The sequence below is a fragment of the Alternaria metachromatica genome, assembly GCF_023757995.1.
Source record: "Alternaria metachromatica strain BMP 0045 chromosome Unknown scaffold_31, whole genome shotgun sequence".
In the NCBI taxonomy this organism is placed as follows: domain Eukaryota; kingdom Fungi; phylum Ascomycota; class Dothideomycetes; order Pleosporales; family Pleosporaceae; genus Alternaria; species Alternaria metachromatica.
The window spans coordinates 115,285-141,377 of NW_026055522.1; the positions used below are offsets into that span (position 1 = coordinate 115,285).

General features: G+C 52.7%; 7 protein-coding genes across 7 annotated transcripts; 2 read left to right on the forward strand and 5 right to left on the reverse strand.

The window, feature by feature from the left end:
• Positions 1 to 905: 905 nt before the first annotated feature.
• On the forward strand, positions 906 to 3,519 carry J4E83_009245 (uncharacterized protein; the record flags this gene model as incomplete). Its single annotated transcript, XM_049336134.1, has 4 exons — positions 906 to 1,031; positions 1,087 to 1,582; positions 1,632 to 2,394; positions 2,442 to 3,519. 4 exons carry the CDS (start codon positions 906 to 908, stop codon positions 3,517 to 3,519), a joined length of 2,463 nt encoding a protein of 820 aa, XP_049184698.1.
• A 758-nt stretch (positions 3,520 to 4,277) lies between these two features.
• J4E83_009246 (uncharacterized protein) lies at positions 4,278 to 6,335 on the reverse strand (the record flags this gene model as incomplete). The annotated part of the gene is made up of 2 exons (XM_049336135.1): positions 4,278 to 5,504; positions 5,556 to 6,335. The coding sequence occupies 2 exons, from the start codon at positions 6,333 to 6,335 to the stop codon at positions 4,278 to 4,280; spliced, it is 2,007 nt and encodes a 668-aa protein (XP_049184699.1).
• Positions 6,336 to 8,740: 2,405 nt separating this feature from the next.
• On the forward strand, positions 8,741 to 9,604 carry J4E83_009247 (uncharacterized protein; the record flags this gene model as incomplete). The annotated part of the gene is made up of 1 exon (XM_049336136.1): positions 8,741 to 9,604. The coding sequence occupies one exon, from the start codon at positions 8,741 to 8,743 to the stop codon at positions 9,602 to 9,604; it is 864 nt and encodes a 287-aa protein (XP_049184700.1).
• Positions 9,605 to 10,491: 887 nt separating this feature from the next.
• Positions 10,492 to 13,044, reverse strand: J4E83_009248 (uncharacterized protein; the record flags this gene model as incomplete). The annotated part of the gene is made up of 3 exons (XM_049336137.1): positions 10,492 to 12,561; positions 12,609 to 12,754; positions 12,807 to 13,044. 3 exons carry the CDS (start codon positions 13,042 to 13,044, stop codon positions 10,492 to 10,494), a joined length of 2,454 nt encoding a protein of 817 aa, XP_049184701.1.
• A 1,113-nt stretch (positions 13,045 to 14,157) lies between these two features.
• On the reverse strand, positions 14,158 to 15,195 carry J4E83_009249 (uncharacterized protein; the record flags this gene model as incomplete). Its single annotated transcript, XM_049336138.1, has 1 exon — positions 14,158 to 15,195. One exon carries the CDS (start codon positions 15,193 to 15,195, stop codon positions 14,158 to 14,160), a length of 1,038 nt encoding a protein of 345 aa, XP_049184702.1.
• Positions 15,196 to 16,756: 1,561 nt separating this feature from the next.
• On the reverse strand, positions 16,757 to 17,663 carry J4E83_009250 (uncharacterized protein; the record flags this gene model as incomplete). Its single annotated transcript, XM_049336139.1, has 2 exons — positions 16,757 to 17,365; positions 17,655 to 17,663. 2 exons carry the CDS (start codon positions 17,661 to 17,663, stop codon positions 16,757 to 16,759), a joined length of 618 nt encoding a protein of 205 aa, XP_049184703.1.
• A 2,306-nt stretch (positions 17,664 to 19,969) lies between these two features.
• On the reverse strand, positions 19,970 to 20,467 carry J4E83_009251 (uncharacterized protein; the record flags this gene model as incomplete). The annotated part of the gene is made up of 1 exon (XM_049336140.1): positions 19,970 to 20,467. The coding sequence occupies one exon, from the start codon at positions 20,465 to 20,467 to the stop codon at positions 19,970 to 19,972; it is 498 nt and encodes a 165-aa protein (XP_049184704.1).
• Positions 20,468 to 26,093: the final 5,626 nt, after the last annotated feature.

The following is a 26,093-nucleotide window of genomic DNA, read 5'->3' on the forward strand; positions in this document are numbered from 1 at the left end:
CGCTGTAGACTACATGTTCAAAGGCGGTACGGAGATGGAAAGCCCTTGGCCTGACGATCGATATAGACGGGACGGCACTTACCAGCTCGGTGCAATGCACGTTGGGGGTCTAGCGCGACGATGCAGAGAATCAGGTCCGCGGACAGCCTTGCCAAAAAGGCGGTACAGCACGCGATGTATTTGGTGGTTTGGCGCTCTCGTGGTGTTGAACAGCGGGTTGACGGGTGGCGTAGCGGGCTCGCAGTACCCTGGACTTCGTAATGCCGCGGCTCTGTGGCCGAATGGAGAAGCGGCGGACGGCGGTGTTGCCCCGCTGAGTCGGCCAGGGAGAAAGCGATGCTGAAAGGGACGGGTGTGACGCGGTTGCGAGCGACGGGATGAGGATAGACGTGTGCTTGGCCGAGCGTTCGAGGCCCAATTCCAGGAGGCAGCCTATCAAGGGCCCGGTCGCGCTTGATGCCCACGCTGCACGTCTTTCTTCGGCTCCCAGAGTTTGGACAGAGGCCGGGCCTGTCACCATCAGCCTGCGCCGCACCAGCGACGGGGGCGTGTCATGCTTCGACTTCCTTTTGGCGCCGTCTGATTGGGGACGCTCGGTAATGCGCAGGCGTTTTTTGTGGCCCAGTCGACGTCGCGCCTCGTTCCTTCTTCCTGGTTAAAGATACACCCACCGGACGACACTCCGGTGGTACTGCTCGGCTGCTCCTCTACCCAGGCACCGCTACCGTATTCAGGAACTCGCTCCCACATCGCCATCTCGACGGCCTCACGGACTGAGGGCGCAGGACCAGACCTCGCCGGCGCGACAAACCTCCCGGGCATGGACGTGCGCGTCGATCTCCCCCACATCCCAGGCGCATCATAAGCCAGCTCCCTCGTCCTCCTTCCGCGGTGAGAGACGAGCGATGGAAGTCGCGACTGCGACACACACCAAGACGGAAGGGGCCCCGCACCCGCCTGAGGAAGGCACCACCACCACCGGCCAGAGTCGCATCGCCCACACTCTGACAGCCTGCTGTCGTTGTCGGACGGTAAGCATCATCCCGGACCTGGCTGGCTACGTAATGTCCACTGACCAGAGCCCAGCGCAAGACAAGATGCGACCCCGGACTCCCTCGATGCGGGCCATGCGAGCGCACCAATTCCCACTGCGAATACTATGACCCCACCAAGGGCCGCAAAATACCCCGGAACTATGTCGTGCACCTGCAGCAGAAGGTGCGCGACCTGGAGAAGCAGCTGGCTGATCTCGAACGGGACGACGTGGAGCCGGACCCTGAAGATGTGATGCGTGGGGCAGCCACGGTGCGTGTCCAGGACTCCGACGAGTCCAAATTCCTAGGGCCTTCCAGCGGTATCACCATCACCCGGCTGGTGATGCAGCTGGCGAAGCAGTTCACCGAGTCAAAGAGCATCTCTGAGATCGTGCCACATGCCGAGGCGAAGAACATCAAGGACACCTTTGCCCAGGAAGATCAGCGACCCACCTCCAAGATCTACCCTATGGTCAGCGACGTCGCGGCCGAAGAACTGCCCAATAGAGACCTCACCAACCTACTGGTAGAACTCTTCTACTGCAAAGGCGCGTAAGGCTGTCTCCTTATCACACTGACACCAACTGACTTGACTAGTGCACCCCATGTACCCCATCTTCCACGAACCAACCTTCACCAAAGATGTCGATGAGGTCTACAACGGCTCCACGGATCCTTACCAGAACTACTGTCTGCGCATGGTCATCGCCATCAGCCTGCAGAAGATGGACACCCAGTATGCAGGTCTCGCCGACAGCTACTATCTCGCCGCCCTGAAACACTTCGAAGCCGCCATCAAGCCTATGAACCTCAAGACCCTGCAATGTTTTGGCCTAGTCGCCGGCTATTCGCTCCTGACACCAACGAGGACTGCAGTCTACTACATAATAGGTCTTGGCGTACGATTGTGTCAAGCCTTGGGCCTACACGAGGAGAAGACAATCAGTATGGGCTCTGGTGGACGTCAGGCAGACCCTCTCGAAGTCGACATGCGCCGCCGGTTGTTCTGGAGTATACTTACCATGGATTACGGCTTGTCGCATAGTCTTGGACGACCCGCACATTTCGCGACACGGCGGGAACACATCGATGTCAACTTCGGCGAGCTCGTCGACGATGTCTACATCACCAGGGAAGGCATCAAACCCGCACCACAAGCATCGCTCAAGAAGTGGATCGGCATACATTTCTACAAAATGCGCCTGCTTCAACTCGAGATACGCAAGATGCTGTACCAGAGGAAGAAGCCTGAACCAAAGGATGACCAGCACCCTTGGTTCGCTCAGATGCAGACAAAGATAGAAGCTTGGAGAGACACAAGCCCTGAGATGGACGGTGGATCAGGGCTTAACAAGGTCTGGTGAGTATGTCTCTTTGCATGCAAAGTACCTCGACTAATCCGACTAGGTTCATCGGTCGATACAATACCATGGTCGTCTTCATGTACCGTCCTTCTCCACAAGTACCTCGCCCGTCCCTGGGCGCCGCCATCCGCTGCTACGACGCTTGCCAATACAACATCTACATGACTATGAAGCAGATCGAGACAAAGAGCGTCGACGTTACCTGGATCTTCACACAAGCTATCTTCATGTGCATCAACACTATGCTTTGGACATTGTCATACTCCGAGGTGCGGAGACGTCATAGCCGCGAAGAGGTCGAGGGTCACTTGAAAGTGGCTATGGAGTCGATCAGGCAGGCTTCCGAGCGATGGCCCGGTGTTGAGTCCGCCATCGGTCTTTACTATAACTTGATCCAAGCCTGCATGAGGATCTTCGACAAGGATGGCGACGTTCCCATCTCCGCCAGCTCACCTTCCGACACTGCATCCGTGGGCACTGGCAACATTGTAGATGGTATCAATCGGTCACGAACCACAAGTCCAGCAACGGCGTCTACAGCATCGGTGCGCACGCCTTCCGACAAGGTACCAGGACCTGGACCTTTCGGCTATTTACCCGAACACAATCAGCAACTCTTCAACCTTGGCAACGGCCTATCGAACCCTCCCAACCCGTTCTCAAGCGCACCGACACAACAGGCTGGACTGCAGACGTCGCCTCAGCAGCCCCCATCAATGGCATACAACGAGCTGAGCCCGAAGACCACGATGGACAACAATATACCCTCCTACAGCTACGCACCTACAGGCCAATTCGCGCCGCTACCCACTACCTTTGCCGAGTTACCTACGTGGAACCCAACGTTCACGATGCCGCCTCAAGACAACTACAACATGACAAATATGCAGATGGCTTCATCGCCTTTCTATAACGAGGCGTACGCAGCGAATCAAGGCTACGAAATGGCAGACTATCTCAACCCGGCCTGGAGTCAGGATGCTAGGGGTACTGGGCTCAATCAGCAACAACAGATGGAGCTGATGCACGACTTTGAAATGAATGAGGCGAAGAACATCGAGATGATGATTGAACAAAGTCACCAACTTTTCCGTCCACCGCAACTACAGCAAACCTACTGAGCGCGCAGTCAATGTGCGACCATCAAACCAGAACACTAAACACGCTAGGTCCTGGCTTATCTGCATTGGAGTACGAAGACACATACTACGCGATTCAGAGCGGACATCAACCCGGTCGGCTGTCATCTCGATGGTTGAAGATCTGACGCATAGGATCGTTTCCCGGCTTGGCATTCGCGTACGAAAGGTTCTCGCATGCCGATCTTGTCGATCTTATCCAGCAGATTCGTCCGGTGGCAGCTGAATCAAATCAATCGCATGAGTAAGATTCTCTGGGGGCCAGAATCAAAATTTCGCCCCAGGGATCCTGAGTCGCCCGGGATAGTCCTTGCACCTCGGTCATCTTTGCGACGTCCAGCCTGTGCTAGTAGTCTAGAGTTCTCCATGGACGCCAGCGGTCGGCTCCGATGAACAAACCTTGGGAAAAAATTAACGTATCGTGCTGGATACGCAAACTCAGCGCAGGCCAAGACCGGGATGGGCTGGCTTGGATTCTGTAAAGAGATGTGATTGTAGGATCATAATCGAGAGGCAGATGCATGACATGCAGCCTCATAAGGAAGCGCTGAAAGCAACAAGACATCATGCGATATGGATATTCAGCTGGACTGAATAAGCTTCACATACAATGTATAACAATCATGATCAATTCATCCATCCTTCTGTTCAGACTCTTGCCTGTTGCCGTGTCACACGCCTTAACATCACTTTCCAAACTCCCACAAGCCTTCCATGCTTCTCTACCCTCCTCTAGCAACCTACTCCCCCTCCTCAATCCCACCTAACCTCCCCACCTCCCTATCAACCCATCCCCCAACCCGCCCCACAACCTCCTCAATATTAACATCCACCTCCATCTCCTCCTCATCACTCTCATCCACAACCTCCTCCCACACATCCCTCATAACCTGGTACACCCAACACCCGCCCTTCATGACAGTCACATGCTCCCAGTCGTTTACGATCGGCCGTGTGTCGTCTAGCTCTTCGATTAGGTCGATGAGGGAGGTCAAGGGCTCGGACTGGTGGTCTGACAGAATGTTTTCGAGTGCGATGCGCGCGCCGCGGGTGAAAGGGGTGAGGTCGCGGGGGGTGAGTGGGGGGAAGGGCGCGAAGGTTGGGGGTGCGAGGGCGGTTGGAGTTGTTGGAGAGGTAATAGATGGAGTGTCGTTTTTCGAGGGAGATGATGGAGATTTTGGGCGTGAATCAGGTGAATCAGCGATAAGCGGAGGCGAAGGGCTGTTTGGCAATACAGCAGTGTCTGACCACGTGTCCGAGAAGACATTCTCTTCTGCGGGCATAGCGGTTTCTGCGCGAGGTGGCTCGAACAACTCAAAGGGTGAGGACATGGCACCTCTTCGCGGCCGTGTTGTAGTATTCCGCTTTGGCCGTGGAGCTACTGGACCCTTTTCCCGCATCTTCCTGACTGACGGCGCTGGTGGTTTGGGCTTCCTTGCGTCTTGCTTGGCCTTGGAGATGTTAGTGTGTTGCTTTCCACGTGTGGTCATTCCGCTTCGCGTCTGCCGGGTCTCGCGCGTCGTACCGTTCCTTGAGATGGGTTCTGGGTCGGCCATTTCGACATCGGCGTTCTTGTCTCCATCCACTGCCACTCCTTCCTTTCTGCCAAAGACAAGTGTCTTTAGTTTGCTCATAGCCTTGGTCGCGGGCTTGGGTGCGGCCTTCCGCGTCTTTCGCATCGTCTCTTGCGCGATGTCGGTGAGAGCATCGTTCTTCATCTCCTCGCCCTCGTCATCCGAGTCTACAAATTCTGCACTCTTGTATTTACCCTTCGGTTTCCCCTTCGATTTTCCCTCCGGGTTCCGTGGACGTCCGCGCTTGGGATAGAAATTGGGCGTTGAGACGTGTACTGAGCTGGGCGCAGACGGTTTACGGGTCTTGAGTTTGACGATGAGACTTGGCCGGTCGTTGTCGGGCGTCGGCGAGGGTAGGTCGGCAGATGGTTTGCTGGGTGTACTTTCGGCTTGCTGTTTGTCCGTTAGCTGGATTGATCTAGATGTAAGAAGCGGCATACTTACCCTGGATAACCTGCTACTCGCACGAGGATGTGAAGATGCTGCTACAGTGTTTTGCAGCTTCCCGCTCTTGGCTGTCGATGATGAGGGTGTCGGTGAAAGCGTAGCGCTCGTGTCTCCCAATTCAGAATTGAGACCGAAGAGATGGCGCTTAGGATTCTTCGCGTCGCTATTGGGCGTGCCGTGGGTCAGGCGCATTCTCTTTTGCCTGGCTTCCACTGCGATAGCAATTCTGGCGGCTTCGATGTCTTTCGTCTTCTTTCTGCCTCTCTTGAGCTTGCCTTTTCCTTTCGATGGCTTTCCGTAGTCCGACTCGGATTCGTAGAACTGTTCTTCCGCGCTATCTGGCTCGTCATAGTCTAATAGCTCGCTCGATTCTATGACTTCTTCCATCTCATGTGACTGCTCGCGTGGCTGCTCATTTTGGTTATCAGGTCGCTGGGAGGGTATCGCATCTTTCACTAGAGACTCGTGCTCGGTAGTGCTTTCGCGTTCTGGGACTGACTCTGCATTGCGACGCGTGTTTTCGTCGTAAAGCGCTCCGATAACATCGAGCACCCGCTGCAGAACAGAAACTACTGGAACTCCTGCTTTGATCGACTCCGGAACGTTTACGTCGATGGCAGTGTCGAAAGCGAGTCGGCCACGATGATGAATATCGGGTAGCAGCTCCAGTTGTGTCTCGAAGTTTTGTCTGCGCTTGTGAAGCTCTGCAAAGCTCCTAATGTCGTCAAGTGTCCCATTTTTGATCGCATTGTTGATTTCATCTTGAGTGGAACCCATAGCTTGTTCTCGTGCTGCAACGAAGAAGCGGGGTGGAACAGATGATAGGGATGGAAAGTGGGAAGCAGTGCGCGAACAGGAGTCGCAGACAGACTCTTTAGTCGTGATCCTTGCGCTAAATATTTCTTCAAGCTTGGGGGAGGGATTGATGATGTTGCGACATGGCAAGTTCAAAGACTACCTAGGTAAGTAAGTGGGAATTGTGCTCGGGCCCCCTGTCCGGCTCCCGAGGTCGTCACGGCCAATCTACTACACGCAGCGCAGCTGCCGGTCTTATCAACACTCATAGTCGCGTGATCAAACGAAAATTATAGGTAGCAGAAAGTACATCGCTAAGATACCAGGTCGATGGTCTCTTCTCCGCGTCTCCGCTCGTATTGACCGTGATACTGATATTGTGATTCACCCGTGCCGTAGGCGTGCTGTGGCTTCTGGGTTGAGCAATGTTGTAATGTTGTATTTCGTAAAGGTCATTGGAACCCCCAGGCTCATCATCTGCGACAGGTTTCATGCCCAAGTACATACGGCTGAAGCCGACATTTTCTTGAAGGAAAGTCTACGTTCGTTGAGAGTCCCTGCTGCAGACTACCGGGCGTCTTAGTGAAAATGCTTTCCACATTTGGCTACACCACAATGCAACTGAGTGAGCGTGCAGTAGACCCACTGGATGCTTCTAGAATCCCATCGGGCTGCAGCATGACTATTGCAGCAAACTTTGCCTTCTACATCAATACATTAAGCGCGATCATAACAGCTCGATACTCACCATAGATCTTATTTAGTACGCACAACCGCCATAGACATCACCACCTAGGTAACCCAGCATTGCTCGTACGAAGATAGTGACTAGCAGAAGCAGAAGAACAAGCAAGAAATGAAGCAGAAGAGGGGGTCTCACCTCGTCGTGATGAGCCCAGAGTGGAGCAAACTGAGGGAAGTTCTAACACACCAGCAAGCCTTTCGTGCCGGCGTGGACTACGTATGCGACATCCTCGTTCGCCTTGTCAGACATCCCGACTTATGCTATCCTCCTTCGTCGGTCAGTACTGTTTCTGCCAGCATCAACGGATATAGATCACGCGTCAATAACTCCAGATCCACCGGAAGAGCTTCTTCGTTATCATGCATCCAAGACTTCCATGCTGGTGCCGTGACGGCTTTGACAAACATGGAACTAAGAGCAGTAAACAGTCGACTTGAACGGGAAGCCAAAGAAATCATCACGTGTCTGGAAATGTTGTTGCATCATGAGTTTGTACGTTTGATGGAGCTGGAGATATATGAAAGGCGGTCGGATCCGGACGCCATGCGAAGAATGGACGAGTTACGAACTGTCAGACGGATGGTGGGTACGATAAAGCTAGTGAGGTGAGTCTCAAAATTGAGAGCGATGGTGTCGGAAGTGAAGTACGGTTCAAATATCCAGGTATGTCGTCCTTTAGCATGCTGAAATCGAGGTCTTGGTCATGTTCGTGATGTAGAGAAGAAAGAAGGAGCATTCGCGTGTGGTGACGTAATGCCGATGAGCCGATTGGCCAGGGTCCAAAGCTAATCCCAATCCAGACTAAGCCTCCTTTTGTGTGCTGAAAGTCAACAGAATCCCATTCATTGTCGTCTCCTCTGTGCTCATTCGTTCTCTACATGTTTTCACCATCGCACACTCGCTCACCGAACTTCCTATCTGCACACACTGCCAAATGAACAACAGATTACCTAGGTGTTGTGTTTATAATCAGCATAATGTGACAGCAAGGTCAAGGTGAAATGACAAAGCGTGCATTTCACACAACACGACAAGGCACTCGAACTGTATATTATGAGTCCCACCGTCGACGCAAATCATTCTACGCCCTGTCGCTCAACTAACCATGTCTCAACCACCAGATGACCACCCAGCCACCGCTGTCGACGGATCTCAGAAACCCAAAAAGAAATCTAGAATTCCACGTCGAGACAATAACGCCACCCAGGACCATGCCTGGCAGCTACCTAATACCAACAGCTTGGAAAATCCATTTTTATACGCCACCACCCAATACACTATTCTCTCTAGTCTTGTCGAACACCTTCGGCCCCAAGATGTTCTTCGGCTAGCTCAAACTTCACAGACCGTGTACTCAAACTTGGACTTCTCAAGCGCCGCTAGTCGTACCAATCTCCGCACAAAGGTACTGTGTCCCGGCTTCGGCGCGCAACAACGCAAACTCACGCACAAGCCCGCTAGCGAAGGAGAATGGCACGTCCAAGCATCGTGTGGAAGCGAGATCAACGACCCAGACATGGAGAGCCGTCCATGTGTCACCTGTGGCATGAACACTTGCGATGAATGCAGGTTACATGTGACGTACCATTCCATGACCGAGGATAATGGACCACATGGATTAAGATGGTGGGCAGGCCACATCATGACGAAGAACGCTCCCGTTCGCCTTCTCCCGCCTAACGAACCCATCTACCGGTACCCACCTGAAGACGATGAAGAACAGCCACCCTGGAAGCTACCGCTTGGCAAGGGTCGACCCCAGCATGACTGTGGCCGTCTCGGCTTACCATTTGACTCCAATCTAGTGGCCCAAGCCGAACCGATTGACAATCTACTTGATCAAAATCTTGGCGATACTCTATTCCTCAGAACCAAGGGTAGTTCACTTTGCTCTTCCGGTTTCAGGCCTGTCGCTGGACCGCTGTTTTCGGTTACTGCAGGTCGTCTTAAGCGACTCTGCACGACGTGCTCAGCCACGGAGGTCAAGCACCAGTGTACGTGCACACTTCGAAAGCGGTTTCTCGACCGATGGCTGTGTATTGAATGCTACCTCGAGAACGAAGCTAAACCTGGTGGTGCGGCAATGTTGGAGATGCTGGCGGGAGATGAACCAGGAGAATGTCCATGTGGGAGCTCATTCGATGCACAGGACCAAGATTCGTGGCTTGTATGCGAGTGGTGCGATGGTCGGGTGACCGGGTCTAAGAAGGCCACTGAAGAAGAGGAAAAGGCGAAGGATTTTGTACCGAATGAGGAGGACGAAGACAAGGAGGGTGCCTGGCCGGAACATCTTCCAGATGGTGACCGTCCCAATCTGAGTGGCACTCTGATTGACCAAGCCATCGTGGCTGCTGGCTCTGCCGCGCCTCGTGGTCTGCATCGACACTTCGTCTGTCACGAGTGGCTTACCCGGAAGCAACATCTGCAGATGGAAGCATACAAAAAGAAAATGGAAGAGGGCAAGGAGGAGGAATTCGATTTCTATTGGTCCCGCCATTGGAGGTAGAGAAGCAGTAGCGGGGAAGTTAGGGGTCCGGCTTACGATGTATATCGGAGCTGCTCTAATATCATATTATACACTAGCATCCACTCATAGTTCAATGAAAGTAGTCGAACAATAATGGGAGAGGCCAGACGATCGAAGCAAGATCTGTTTGTCACATACACTTCTTTGTAGTCAAACTAATTTTACCATAGCAAGCGTCCATGGACTGATCTAGATATTCATATACGTCATCAAAGTGTACCATCCATGTTGTGCACTGAACATAAGCTTCTCAACTAGGAGGCGAACTTGTACAAGACATAGAGATCCACACACGTACACATACACTTCCGTCTAATGTCTCATAACACATTCTTCCCCTTTCTAGACGATGCCGCCTACTCCCGTCGCCGCAACGCCGAACTCATGCTTGCGTACCAGCGGCAGAAGAAGAAAATCGAAGCAATGGCACCCTTTCGTACGCCCGATTTGGAAGCGGAATACAGTACCAAGTATAGGGATCTACATGCAAAATTGGGCGGTGTGCGAGAGCGCGACAACATTGTGAGGGAGGCGATGAGAATGACACTGGGGAACATGACGCGAGATGAGATCATAACTTGGAGCTTGAGGAGTGAAGCATATGGTAGCGAGAGTAGGTACCCGAAAGGTGCGATATAGCACATGATGGGGTCAGTGGAGGTACAGTCGTCTGTGGAAGCTATGGTAGTGAGGAGATGTATTATTGATACGAACATTCTGTGCTTCTAAACGCTAGCCATTCTTGAGCGCCGATGATGCAAATGCTGGTGCTACGCCAGACCGAGACACCAATTACGCTAATACGCCCAACATGCAAAACGCCATTACCCAAGATGGGTCAAAAGAAAAAACGACGACGCAGACATCTATGCTTCTTCTTGAGCCGCTGGCATCCCTGACCATGCAGTCGATGTACAGCTCGTGCGCGCCTCGTGTTCATCAGCCTTCCTCGCATCGCGAACCGCAGCGTCGACGGCGTCGTGAAGATCAAGATGGAAGAACGGCCTATCAACCCCGTAAATCGGGTAGAACTTCTGCTTCTCACTCGTAGAAGACAACTGCATTTCAAGTGCATTTGTTTCAGTGGAGTCCTTGCCCTGCTCTTCGTCCCTGGTTCCCATTGCCCTTCGTGCAGCTTCTACTTCTTTTCCCTCTTCGCATGTCGCGCCTGCGAGACTTGCCGACACGGTGTAGGCTGGACACCAGTTTCCTGTATATTCCGCAGTTACGATAGCCGGGAAACCAAAACCTGCAAAGGCGAGCGCTTTGCGTGTCCATCGGTTGTGAACACCAGCAAAGTGCCATTCGACCAAACCGGGCGCTGCATGGCGTTCAAGCGTCTCGCGTAAGCTCTTCAATCCGTCGATGCTGGTAATGTCGAGAATATTGACTGTGGAGAAGTCAAGAACAACGGCTCGCAATACGGGCAGACATGACGACTCTTCGATGAGCTTCTCCGTGGGTGGCGCGTCGCACCACAAACGATCGCATGCACGGATACCGTCATCTGCTTGTGTTCGGCGGGTGTTTGAGGTAATGTAAGAAGTAAGGTAGTCGACGTGGTAAGCTTGGTTGATGTAGTTGAAGTTCTCGCTGAAGCGATAGATGAAGACGCCGGGGTATGCTGGCTCTACGGTGATGTTCGGGTTATGGTTGTCTGTGACGTCGTAGGGCATATACACTTGCCGAGCTTCCTGTATAGCTACAGCACGATGCGTCTGTTCCCCGTGTGGTTGTGAAGACAGCGACGCGCTTGATGTCGACACGGACTGATCGCAGGAGCGGTCGTCGCGCACGATGCGCGTCACCTCAACAGCACCTCGGAACTTGCCCGGGCTTTTCGCCATGCGGACGAGCAGCATTGCAAAGGAGAGACCAACGGTAATGTAGATCGCCGTCTCGAGATCGGTGAAGAATGCGATGACAACACCACAAACCCAGATGAATAGCTCGAACGGCGACAACTGGTAGTACTTGTGTAAGTCCTTTGGTCCTTTGATCAAATCGACGGTGGAGTGTATGATCAGACCAGCAAGCGCTGCGTTCGGGATGTAGTAAAAGACAGCTGTGAGCGCATACAATGCCAACACTAGGACGACTGCGCTGAAGACGCCGGATAACGGAGTGCGCACTGCAGCCTTGGAGAGAACAGCAGAAGCACCGAAAGAGCCTGTACACACATAGCCACCCACAAAAGGACTCAGTATGTTGGCAGCGCCTTGTGCGATCATCTCCTGTGAAGGGATGACGGTATAGTTGTGTTTGCGTCCGAAGTTCTTGGCGATGGCGATGTGTTCGACGATGAGGATGATGATGATCGCCGGGAGTTCTGTAGCCACCAAGCCGAAGAGCTTTCCGTCCATCTTTGGCACACCTGCATGGCTGAAACCCTTCTCAATATGACCTACGATCCGGAACTTCTCTTTGCCTGCAGGTGTCGTCCTATGTACCAGCCAGCTGATAAGGGTGTACAACAAGATAGTGAATGTAAGACGCAGCGAGGAGATCATAGACCACATCTTCTTCTTCCGAGGTTGTCGCACCTCCATCTTAGCGCATAGGTTCTTGATCAAGTATAGGAGTACGATGGATGTGATACCGATCGCCGCATCCAGTCTTGCCGTGGGTAAGCCCTTCAAGAAGTTGACGTACACCTTGTACGGAGACTCACGCGTGTTGATCCCTGTAATGCCCATCAAAGTCGGCAGCTGTGTCGAGATGATAGTAATACTGGCCGAGGTGACGAATGCTGAGATGGGAATGTACGGGATGAACTCGATGATGAAGCCGAGACGAAGGATACCGAAGACGAGGATAATGGCGCCAGCAAGGAAGCTTAGCGCATGTGCAATCTCCTGAGGTTGATACACCCCTGGATGTTCCGCTTCAACTTTGCTGACGGCGCTTCCAATCAGCAAGGACCCAACTGCTGTCGTCTATTCTTGGATTAGCTGGTTACCCCAAAGTGACGTGAATAGCTTACACCGATGACGATATCTCTAGATGTACCAAAGATCCAATATAAACACGCGCCTGTAAACGTAGTGTAAAGACCAAAGGCGGGTGACAGCCGCGCAAGCGAAGCATATGCCATGGCTTGTGGAACAACGACAAGACCGACCGTGATACCTTCATTTTCTTTAGCAATGGCCAGCAAGGGGTCCAGGTGTTTTGTAAATACCAGCGATAGCATCTCCAGCCAGCCAATGTAAGTTATACCGCCTCAGCCACCGTGCGCTCGGGAATAGTTCGCGTACATACTCTGCGGCGCCATGTGAGGTGGGAATGAATTCGCGGAACCATTCTGCTACCGATGGATCCTCTTCGATGTACGTCTCGCCAACTGTTTCGTGCGCTATGTCTTTAAGGGAAGTCCTCTGCGCACTGCGGTCTTCTGAAAAGGTGGGCAGATATTTCATTATTCTGCTGTTGACGTCCGTAGTTATGTGTGTGGATGCAACCAGGCTACCAGAGAAGAACTGCGACCTTAAATTGGTAGGCGCATGTACGCCGAGTCAAAGTGATGTAACAAAAATAAGGGTTGTGGCAGTTGCGTCCGGTCAAACTTGGTACGCCAATTTGGGAGGTCGTGGAATTAATACAATGACAAAGTTGTTTGCAGAGAGGAAAGAGGAAATCACCAGGTTATGAGTAGACGGACCGAGCGTCTCTGTAGGAATCGGGACGTGTTATCCATTGAATTGACGCACAGTCATGCGCTGTGCTTGGAGCATTTCACCGATGTTCCGAAAGTTCTCTTCGGGCGAGAGGTCTTGGCAGAAGTCGCGCCGATAAGATACTGCAACTCACCGCCGTCACTGCCATCTCGAAACGCGATACGCGTGTGAAATGTCATGATTCGATCATTTCGAAAATATTGAGTCTCTCTCGTAGTGTTTTGACGTCTTCATACGTTCAATACGCGTAGTGAATATATCCAGTCGCGACGCGTGAAGCTCGGTACCTCGCCGGCAGGTCTGGCGAGATCCGCGGATTCACGAACGCATCTTGGCAAAACGGAAGTCGGTGTGGCAAAGCCGCAATTGGACGATGTTGGGACGTGAGGAGGTGCAGGTGATGATGGGGATGCGGCGACGAAGCGATCAGGAACAGTGTTCTGGTCCATGTGTCAGTGCCAAGCTTCACGCCACGACACTACGGCAAGCTTCAGGGGTCCACTTCGAGCAAGTGGTCGTGCGCGCTGCGGGGGGAACCAACAGTTTCGTCACCTGGTCATCTGGATGTTCGACTGACAGACGACATGAAGCTATCGCTGGCTCAATTATTGGTGTATCGACTAGAATACGTTCTTTGATCTGCTGCTATGTGTGTAAATACCTAGGTAGGCTAGAAACTTCTCCCGAGGAAGAGCGGTCACGGGGAATTCCTATAACTAGACGTAACAAGCAAATGTACATCGCATATGGCGATCATCTTGGTATGTATCTTGCCGAACGGGACTAAGTTCACGCATTCACCGGTGGTGCCCTGCGTGATTCTACAAGGACAAGCGTGCAGCAGACTCAGGACTCTTAGTCCAGTCCCCATGGATCTTCGAAGCCAGCAGCTGACTCGACGTCTTCCAGATCTGGTAGATCATCGTCATCGTCGCCATCTTCGTCCTCGCCTTCGTCCTCGTCCTCGTCCTCTGAAACGTCCCCCGCGTGAGCATGCATAGAGTCCTTCTCGTCGCAGATACAGCAAGTACATTCAACGTGCTCACCCTGGATTCTCTTCCACTGGCGGATCATAGCTCGCCCCAAACGTTCTCCGCGGATGCACTCGCCGTTCACGTACACCGAAAGAGACCCGTCGCGGTTCTCAGCGTAGCCAAACTCGTCCAGAGGTAGACCCGCAAAGTCAGCCGCCGAATGGTCCTCCTCGTCATCTCCGTTCTCGAGTTCCTCTTCTTCTTCTTCGCTGTTATATTCGGCGTTCTCACTGGTGGCATCATCCTCGGTGCCCTGCTCGAGCTCTGTGATCTCGCCTTTGCACCAGTTGCACATGACTTTTGGCATGATGTCTGGTGTGAACTCCGTTCCGCAGCTACACACATGGATGTGGCCTTGTCCGACCTCGCTTGCTTTTACACCATGACAGCGTAGCTTGTCATCAACGTTTACCTCCTCGATGTAGCAGTGCATACACAACCATCGGTCTAGGAAGCGCTTCCGTAGGGTGCAGGAACAAGGCGCCACACCTTGATTCTGGCGTTCCAGGTAACAGGAAGGGCATGCGAGGTCTTTGCGCTTGTTGACAGTCAGATTGAGAAATGAGACGATGTTATTGCCAGAGTAGGGGAATTGTGTACGCCCACGGGGACTGATGAACTGGTGGGTACCCAAATTCAGATCGAGAATCGGCTCAATCGGCTCGGGATCGCCTAGAGCACCGATCGCTAGGGGAATGTGCACGCGGCCCTGGTCATGGCGAGGTAGCATCTCGTTGACAGGTAGATGCCAGGCGCTGCCATCGGAGTTCTTAGGTGGACATACTGCAACAGCCATGGGGTTGAGGAAGTAGTAGCCTGCCCACCATCGACGCTGATCGAGCCCAGAATCATCTGTCATGAAGTTGTAGAAAACATGGATGCGACACTCGTCGCAAGTGTTGACACCACATCCCACACACGGGTGTGACTCTGTTCCAAATCCACCTTTCGAGCAAACCATCACAGGATGGAATGTCTTCGCTGGACAGGGGCAATGAGTAGACATCCTGACGAACGAACCGAATCCGGAGCACAGTGTCTTAGAAAGAAGATTGGCTTTTGCGCTCGCATTGTCCATGCGAATGTGGCCATGAATAGTTTGGCAGAGCTGGGTAAGAGTGACGAGTCTCTCCGGTACCAGGAGCGAGACTAGGGCCTGCAGATCAAAATTAGCAAGGCGCATAGAGTAAGAGGCTCACGGAAGTATGCCTTACTTCCTGTATTGGATACAAAGCCAGGGCGACCGCGAGGGGATTAGTGACATTTGATACCGCCGGCGGTAGCGTCCAGGCGCGTTGCGCTGTCTGCTGTACTGACAACATCGCACAAGGCCTTCTTGAATGCTTTCAGGACTGCGGAGAGTGTTGAAGCAGTCGCAATCGCAGTAGGGCACGCCTGCACTGTCTGCTTCGTCGAAAGGATCGTTCAGGCACGTCTATTCAATTAGCGTTTGGGGTTACTTCCACATTGCAGGGGCGCGAAAGTGGAAGACGGGAGTGAGTGCAAAATGGAATCAGGTAGGTACCCGAGTGACGTCGTCGCGAAGTAAGAGCAGGAGAGCTGCGTGGCCCAAGTAGGCAGTCGCACATGGCACGTGCGCCAGTAGCAAACAAACACAATATCCACCCCCAAGTGAGATTAACAGCCACGGTGTCATGCCAACCTGGGAAAAGCTGAAAAGGTCTGCAAGCTAATACAAAGTAGGAGACCTAACGTTGATGTAGGCTCCGGGCCTGTTCAATCTTTTTCCATGTATGAGTTGCCACGTTCAATTCGTTGTTCAGCAACCTAGCCTCTCCAAGTGAGACCTTATATTAGTTGACCCTGTCTCACCTAGAACTGCATTGGCAATTTACTCCTTATCACACACTTCCGACATTTCCCACGATCCCTTTTAGAAGCTCAGGGACCATGACCGCCGCATCACCTTTGAACATCCAGTCGCCTGCCCAAACGCATCCAGGCTCGTCATAATACTCTTCCATATTGAAATATGCGACCCTCGCACCAGCGTTCCGAGCCTTGGGTATATACATCGCCGCCGGAAGGACGACGCCACTCGTACCGATTACTAGCAACAGGTCGAGAGGTTCAGAACAGACGAAAGTGTGTATAGCCTCGGTGAGGTTGCTCGATAAACTTTCGCCGAAGAGTACAACGCTCGGTCGCATGAGGCTGTCGCACCGGGGGCAATGAGGGAGCTGGGTATGATCGAGAGGAGGCAGAGGGACGGACGCGTCGCTGATGTCGGATGTGATCGTGAGCGCCTCGGTGGCAGGATAGGAGACGGGCGTATTGTAGTCGCAACGTTCGGTAGAGTCTGAGGCGTGCTTGCTGCATTTCATCTCGAACAGGGTGCCGTGTACTTGCGCGACCTGCTCGTCGGGTATGCCCGCTCGTTGACATAGACCTAGGTATTGTTAGTGGACATTATTCCGGCCTCTAGCCTTGAGAGCATGCTTACCATCGATGTTTTGATTGATTGCGAAGAATCCACTCTTTTCCTTTGCGAGTTTCGCAAGCGCGATGTGCCCCCGGTTTGGCTTTGCCTCTTGCGCGCGCTTCATCCGATCGCTGAAGAACCACCACACCTTCACTGGGTCTTGCACCAGGGCTTCGATATTCGAAAGCTCCTGAGGTTCTACACATCTCCATCTTCTGTCATCGCCGCGAAATGTCGAAAGCCCCGAAGCAACCGACAAACCAGCACCCACGAGGGCTAGAACGCGTTTCGATGATCGCAGGTACTGTGTGAAGGATGTGAACTCGTCCATGTCGATGTCAAGCGCCGGATCGGGGGTGGAAGTCCCGCGGAACTTGCGCGTCTCTTGCTTCGCTCGAAGTGCTGATGTCGCCTTCGATTTGGTAGTAGGTGAAGTCTGGGGCTTTCGAGGCGGGTTGGGGTTGATCTCTCCGAGCGCAGTCGCCATTTCCTTGGCATGGAAACTGCTTTCCGCTGTGGAAGATGCGTCGCTCGTCATGCTGTTGGGTATGCCGTTGATGCATAGTGAAGCCTTTGAGCAATGCACCTAGGTATACTGAGTGGACGCCTTACATTGTTTGAGATGACTCATATGAGCTTGATGTATCCGCGCACATCGCTTTGATCAAATTGCGATGACTCTGATCTCTACCTTAAAAATCGTTGGGTACATCGCGACGCTAATCTGCCGGAGGCGTCTGAGATGGTAACCTTGGAACGCATCGATGCATAACCATGGTAACAGTAGTGAGTGCACGATGTGTGTTTGTAAGGTGGCTCACATCTCGTTTCTCTGGAAGTAGGAGACCTGTAAGTCGAGGATATCTGAAAAGGACTTGGGTCATGACTATCGGCCGTACGTGATCTGTGGGAAATGCGCCGCGTCGGTGACGCGTGACCTCGGGAAGCGCAACGCGCGCATTCCAGCCGCGCGTTAATCAGCACCCGGATATCATGGAAATCTCATCCACGGTTGATGAGTGTTGCAACATATGTTGTACCATTAAGCTGAACGTTGTAACTGTACAGTGTTCAAATGAAATCTGTGAGGCCCGCTCGTAGTGTTGAGAACCGAGGTGCAAGTATGCGCGGTGCGGGCGGGCTGGGAATGGCGCGTCCGCGGGTGCAATACACTAATTACGTCAGCGACGCGGCTGACTGTCATCCGACCGCCCTCTTGCCGGCACATTTCATCAACTCCACGAAATCTGCATCAGCCATTTGCTTCTTCGGAGCTCAGTCGACTCAAACACCGTGAATTACACGTCGACGTACTCTCTAAATCCTAACGACATGATCGACACATCACTATGATACGCGCACCACCGACCCAGCCTCGTATCCCACGCCAAAGCTACGACGATAGTCTTCTACCGACCGCCCTACAACAGAATTACAGTTTATTATTTCAGTGGCGACTACACCCAGTGGTAAACGGCGGCAGTATCGAGTCCGACCAAGTGGATGACTGTTTGCTGCCTCTCTCCAATTTCGCCTAAATTCTCCACTCTTCCCAACGCGTTTGCGATACGTTCACACTCAAAGGCTATATCAACATTGATCAGCGTGGGGAACAATAAACGTTCCATGCAGGGATATACGTACAATCCAGGTTGCGGAAGTCTTTTGCTCGTAATGGAAAGTCGGCGATAGGCTCATTCGTCTTGACGTCGCGCATATGACCCATTCTCATCTCAGAAAGTTTGTATGTACTGTGATATTGGCGCATCGCGGTATTCCAGATACTGACATATGCTTGTTAATACGTGTTTCGATTATTTCGAATCCTCCCATATCACTCACTGTGCCTGAACCTGTTTGTTGAGAGCGACGTAGTTGTGATTCAATTGTCGTACCTTTTCGCATACATCGCAGACTTGCCCCAGCATGTATTCCATAGCTTGCTTGATGGCTCCATCGCGTTGAGTTTCTGGTAGGGTGCCGAAGGCGCGGAGTTGGGCAGCGGTTGCCTCAAGCTGCGATGCGATGTCGTTGGGGTTGTTCTCCATGAAGGCAGTGGTATGTTGACGTCTTCGATGGGCGAGTTCGAAGTGGCCTCTAGTCACCGAGGGGTCGGTCAGCCTTTAACAGCAACTCGCAACGTCCGTGCATCTGCGAAAGGATATTCGCGGGCTTTCCAGAATATTCAATATTGCGCGCTCTCCCTCGTGGTGGCTCTTGGGTGGTTCAAGCTCTCGATCCCCTCATAATCGTTACCTCACGTCGACCAAACATCCACTGAAGGGTCTCTTCAACATCACCTGCTCTTGTATGCCAACTTCAACATGCGCAACAAACGAGCTGAGCTCGCCTTTCTCGAGTCGCAGCTACACTCTACAGTCGGTCAGCTGCATGCCATTTCCATCATCCCTTTGACTGCTGCTATGGAGTCCGCTACTGTCCGCACCGATATCAAGAACCTCAATCAACGCCTTGTGTCCCTCGAAAGGACGGTTGTAGGTCTCCACGACAATGTGTTGCGTCTTCGGACTTCTATGGATGCCGAAAGCCGCATGCTGTCTGTTGTGTACAAAGATTTGTTGGTCAGAAAAGCAAGGTGAGTGCGCATAACGCTATGCTTTATTGTCATACTAGAACTTGGTAGGGAGCACAACACACACGCGACAGCCTATAATGCTCAAGCCGACCGACATACGATTCTGCTATCTATCCACAATCCGAGGACAAATGAGCCCATTCGTGGTTTTCCCGAGACTTTGGAATGTATTGACAATATGGGGGGTAAGTACAAGCTATGGCGTGGGCTATCGACAAGTACGAAGCTGACCAACCATTCTTGTAGATCATCAGCTCGAATATCTGTTCCGCGGACTTGACCCCAATCATGTTCCGAGCTCTTGGACTCTTGAACAAGGGCGAGCGCGGCTCATGGCTATTATCCAAGGTGTCGAGGAAGTTCAACCAGCCGAGCCACTGCCTACAAGGTCTCTGGAGCATCACTCACAAGATTGATAGCAGGATGGGAAGAATGAACTTCATGCGCAAGCACGTAGCCGCCATGCCGAGTCGCTAGTCACGTTGCAGGAAACAGACGGTTTGGAGACTTGGATATCGAGATGTATAAGGACTACTATTCGTCTTTGTAGTCAAACCCTTCGGGGATTCCGAAATATATCAGCTTGTACCCAAATTATAGACCACCGCATAGTCTGTCAAAGCTCAGCTGTGTAGGTCGCGCTTGTTCTTCCGGCTGCCTACTTAAACGGGCAATGAGGACTGGATACTCCTCGCACAACTTCGTGAACTTCTCCAATGTAGCAATGTCGAAATTCTTCATGCGTATACCCAACTTTAGTGCGGAAGCAAGGTTCTTCTTGCTGTCCATAGCGCATTCTTCAAATCCACGTAAGTTCTTGTTTCTTTCCAGAAACGCTTCCGGTGACTTGTAGTACGCAGCAAAGCGATGAGCTTGAAGTAGCGTTGGAGGGAAGTCGATTCCATTGCGTACGCTTTGGAGGGCGTCGTTCTTGTTTTCGCGAATTCGTTGCTGAAGATCCCTGATCATGGAAATCTCGTGTGTAGATTTTGGGTGTGCTGCAGCGTACTTTTTCTCTGCGGCGTTGATGTCTGCCAAGAGTTGGCTGGTCGCTTTTGTGAATGCATCCCAGTTGGCGAAGCCGGAATTCATGATTGATTTTGTCAGGTCGCCGGTCAAGGCGTGATATCGGTCTTCATCAGACTTTGTGGGGATAGCGGTTGAATCCGCATGATGAACTGCGCGTATGCTGCCGCGTCGGGCGACTTTGTTGTGGGAGATGGTCATGGGAGATGAATGTGGGATATGGATGTGGGATATGGATGTGGGAGATGGATGTGGGAGATGGACGTGGGAGATGGATGTGGGAGATGGTTGTAGGAGATGGCTGTGTGCGCCGAAAGAAGTAGTCACATCTGATGTCGCCGCATAGTCTCTGAACCATGGTTCTTGACCAGTTTTGCAGTGGAAACAGCGAACAAGTCGAGCAACTCGGCATACCTTGGTTCTACTCGACAAGAGGAGTGATATTGTATGTTGCACGGCCAATATCCTCTCTCGAATGTATGCACATCCAATGCTATCGCATGCGGGCTCCAGACATAGGTGGTATATCCCCGTCCAAATGCTCATTGTGCGCAACTGCCCTTGGCGCCTGGCTGGGATACCTAATTTGCATTCGCATGGGACGTCGACTTCGGTGACCTTCATAATGGCAAGGCAATTAGCGCATCGGTCATCAACCGCTCCTGATCACATGGTCACTCACCTTCGGCTCGCGGTCATTCTTAGTCAGCTCTGGTCGTCGACGTGTCGGTAGCAGTAACGCCAAATCTTCGCTGATATTCGCATTAGCTTCTCACCTGGTCTGATAGGCGCTCCACATTACCAAATATGTATTTTTCTCCATGCGTGTTGCATGAATTCGTCATCGCTCAACTTCTCTCTGCGCAGCTGCGCAAGCTTTCGCGATCTCTCTGGACCTCTTCGTGCGCAGACAACCACCCACTCTGGCGACCTCGATCTGTGAGCTGTGTGCAGCCACCGCGCTCATTGGCTGCGTACGCGGCTGCTCGGCTGGTTTCCAGATCATCGTCCAGAGCTCGCTTGCCAGGTTCATCGTGTAGTCGAAAGCGCCTTCCAGTAAAGGCCATATCGGCTGGTGATGCTGGTGGTCCATCGCGCGCTGTCGGTGACGGCCTCGGATGTCGGTTTTGAGTATCTTCTTTCTTTCGGACTCGTTGTGTGCCAGAATATGTGTCTTGTGAGGATGTTCGGCTAAAGAAGGTGGTAGAAACGCGCCGAGAGATAAGGTCACAAGATAAGGGTCTTGATATGGCATTGCAATGATTGGAGCAGCGCAGTGGGTCCAGCAACCTTTACAGTTTGTATCCTCACGAACCCCGCAGGTAAGGATCGACCGCCTCTTCCTGTCTTCTTCTGTCCGCTATTGCACCGCGCTGATCATAGCCCATGCCGGTAGTGTACGCGCTGGTGATGTGCAGCCACTCCTTCCATCAGACTCACCGGCTCAGCATCGCGCCTGTCGTCGCAAGAGTTGGGCGCGACTGCAATATGACTACTTTCTCGTTGGCAACTGCATGAGCAAGGCCTTCTTGCCTTCGCGGCCCATCCCGTTTACCCTTGCCGCACAGCTTAAGAAAGAGAAAGACCACGTTGGTGACATTGGTGAATGGAAGTTGAGCGGATACTGAGATTGCTATGGCACTTACCCAGTAGTGAAATGGAGATGCAGAGAGACGAAATTCGTAGCTGGATGAACAGGTCTTATGGGGTAAAGGTAGTTATGAGATCAGTTGACTCGATGGTGAACATGAGGCCTCAAAGCGTATTCAAGAGATCGGTTCTTCGGAAAAAATCCCATGTTCAGGAAGCTAGCGAGGTGTCGCGATGAGATAAGATGAAGCCGTGAGATACATAAGGATGCTGCTGGTCGTTCGCGATGCCCCTGTTGAGATTCAGGCTCACGGAGTCGAGATGACAACTGTAGCCAGCCGCTGATTTCTTTACGTACGTTATCATGTCTCTGAAGTCACGACGTGTCCGTAGAGATTGGATATTGGTCTGGAGAACACGATGATCGGTTCGCTTGGCCAAGGGACAGACCAGTAATCAGTTTTAGAAGAATGTCGTGGATATACTCAATGAGTGGAGGAGACCATAGCAACACCGAGGACTGCAGTCGAATGCAAGCGCACATATAAAGAACCTTGGAAAGCTCCTCAACGTGATTATGGAAGAAAGTGGCTGGAGAAGTCCGCTCTTACGTCATGCAAAGCACGGACATTGTCCGGAGATGACTCGGATCAAGCTGGAGATTTCGGAAGGACAAAACATCACAACATGACGTCTCGGAAACTTCTTCGCAAAGCTTTGCACAACGCAGCGCTATGCACCTAGACGATTTGTTAAATAGATGAGCTATGCGACTCGAAGGTACATGGTGTCTAGGCAGAGGACGAGGCGATGCGGGTGCTTACTCCGGTGGCAGCATCGGCCGGCGGTACCGCTTCTGAAACGCGCCATCGTTTGGCCTGATGTCTCAGGCATCAAGGTCGGCCCATGATAATTTATGGCAAAAGCTGAACACTGGGCATCGAAGTCTCGCACATGTTCTGCTGAGTTACTTCATATACCGAAAGGAAAGAGCAAAGAACTTGGAGGTGTGTCTCAGTAGACGGAGTTGAACTTGCGCCTGGAGTGAGCAGTGAGCGCCGGTCTGAACTGGTGTTCAGTTGCATCACGGCAGTGGCGGGTTATACTAACAGCAGGCATGCCGGATTCTATTCGCCTACCGGCGCCGACCACCAGCCGTACGTCGACACCATGGCTATACCACCAGAGGCGCGGATCGCAGTGGAGCCGCTTGAACCACTCTGGCAGCCGTCAGCCGGCTGAATATTCTTGGTAGCGATCGCATCAGCCAACGCTGGACCGCAAAGAGAAGGAAGAAGGGCGCGACCAAAGTCGAGCAAGAGGATGTTAGCGGGGCGAAGTTTTGTCAGCATGATCGATGCCCTGAAGGATGAAGAGGCTCTCACTGCTGTCCCCGGAACCAAAGTCTACGCTGTAAGAAGCGCATCAAGAACAACATGCACAACAGTGCCGATCAACTCGGGAGATTCGTCGCAAGCCCAACACCGTTGGGACTCTGGCACGGGAAGCGAGCGTTGCCAATAACACCCCATCACTAAGTCTCTCAGCCAACAGCGCGTGCACGGCAATGTCCACCTGGCTATAGTCGCTGTCTTATTGCACGGCGAATAATATATGACAGCGCATCGTGATTGTGCTATCGTCAGCGTTGGGCCACTATCGACCAGGCTTGAACTGGATGGCGAGTGTGTTGGATCGCTCGCTACCAGATCAGTCCCGCAGCTTGCCTCCGGTGAGTGATGTCTCGGCCAACCCGGACGCGCGTTTGCTCAGCGGTGGCCTTCACTGCCGTCGGATGTGCCATAGGGAACAAGAGACGCTGAGCGAGTGTCTCCGCGGCTTGACTGCTGGCACGGCGCTGCTGCAGTGTAGGTGGGTACCCTCGAATAGCGTCACGTCACTGCCACGACGCCGCTGTCTGCTGGTACGCGCACCCGATCATCCAGAATCCACTGGGTGTGACCCTTACAGCATACCCACGCGCCCTTGATGACCAGCCGCGAGCTTCCCCGGGTGAGGGTGTGGCAGTGAGATGTCCTTGGCTGGCGAAGTGGTTCGCCTTAACGAAAACCTGGATTTGCTTCGGTACTCGCTTCTTTGGCCTGGATTTTGGAAGACTCAGGAGAGGACACGATGCTGCCCCTTTTCGCAGCGACAAGCAGCAAATCGTCCTGAGGCGCCGGTCTAGCTACTGTCCTCTCTGGTACTCATAGACTCTACCTAGAAAGCTTCGAGTTATCTGTTCAAATCATGTATAAGCGAGACTGTCACGACTTGTTCCAACCGACCTCCATGTATGCGGCGTCGACATCCGCCAGACTGTAACCCTTCGTTGTCACTCAGCGTCACCCGGGCTACCAAACCACCTGCATGCTGTGATCTAGATCACGTATCGGGTAAAAACAGCGACGACACGCCTCATGCACGAAGTAACAATGCTACATTCACTGGTCAAGAAGCTATCTCTGTCGCCGTGCCCTTGGGAAATCACTGTCATTACGCATACGCGAGCAACGCTAAAGGTGAATAACAACGGGTTAATGACGGCAGTTGAAACGTCGAAAAGACAGCCGTCCGCAATTCCAAGGTAATCAATCGCGGATGATGTTGGTAAAAAGCGCCTCACAGTGTCATGTTGTGCTGGAAGTTACACTCACGATGCCACTGATCATGTGACTTCGCCTTCACGATTATCTTGCGGAAGTTCAACAACATCCGCGCTCGCTTACGTACAAAGATACGAACGGCATCTTCCATGGGTCTTGCGAAATTTGCCAAGCGTTTGCGCAGATACCATGCTCTGCCGTTGTGGGAAGCGGAGCTATATCAGCTCCGCATATAGCCTATGTACCTCGCCTCACGGGCGACCCGAAAAGAAGCAACTTTCGGCGACACTATTGGCTACGACTCCGCTTTCTATTTTTCACAATCGTCCAATAGATTTGCGGGCCGTTGGCGGCGGAGCTGGCACACGCATCGCGCTATGTTGTGGGCTACAGCTTTGGGCGCGTCATCAACACTTGACAGCTCTGCGGCGCACAAGATCGTATGCGACACACAAAAGCAGCAAGAAAAGCCGGTTGCTTCGAATCCGGCCGACCATCTACCGGGCTCCTGGATTGTTGCCTCTTGCCTCTCTGACAGTGCACCGAAAAGGCGGGATGCGGCGACGGCACGGTACAACGCTCACTGCGCCGGAGTATTACTCGCGCCCGTTCGATATATTCCTTCACCGATTGACAGGGTACTGCGCACATGCAGGTGTTCACAGCGCCGGTGCAGCATCGCGCAGCAAGGCACCGAGCTAGCAAGCCCTTGTTGTCAATCGCCGCCGCGGTGGTGCGATGCATACATTGACGCTTGGAGGTGACCGGTCAGGCATCACATATGGGTAAACCTCGGTGATTCTTGTGAATATTGAAACACAAGTTCATTGACAGTTCAAGTATCGCGAGAAGCAGGTTACGATGAAGATGACGTAGTCTTCAATGGTCGTCGAAGGAAAGGATGCGGACCATAAGTGTATAGCAGCGTTGGGCTCAGTAACCCTCCCCACATCAGCAAGTACACCTACGCGGCTACGCCTCATGCGCCAGTGCCCTAGATCTGTTGAGACGCCTCTCTGCACGATGAGCATGACTAGCGACTTCAGCTTTCATGAGATCGATGGCCGCGGATAAGCGAAGTCATTGCCAGATTGGGCCTTCACCCAACGGCCTCCACCCTACTCCGGAGTACCTGCCGTGACTCTGTAGTTCTCCCCACATCCCGATGAAGCCTACACCCGCGATGCATCTCTAAGCGATGTCTCTCGGTAGCACAGGTCCTCGTCGATCACGAGTACACGATCTCCGCTTTCCGCCTCGCAATTACTTGGTTATCCATCATCTAATGGTAAACATAGCAATCGCCACCTCAACATCTAAACATGAAACGGTTTTCTTGCCACTGCCACATGGCCGACGAGGATGCCGTTACCAGCAAAGAGGCACAACATGAGGCTTCCCAATATCCACTGCAGCGGCGTGTCGATCCATGATGCTTCTCTTCCGCTTTCGCCTTCGGCGTATTCCGTTCGTGACCTCCACCCTCTGCGTTCGTC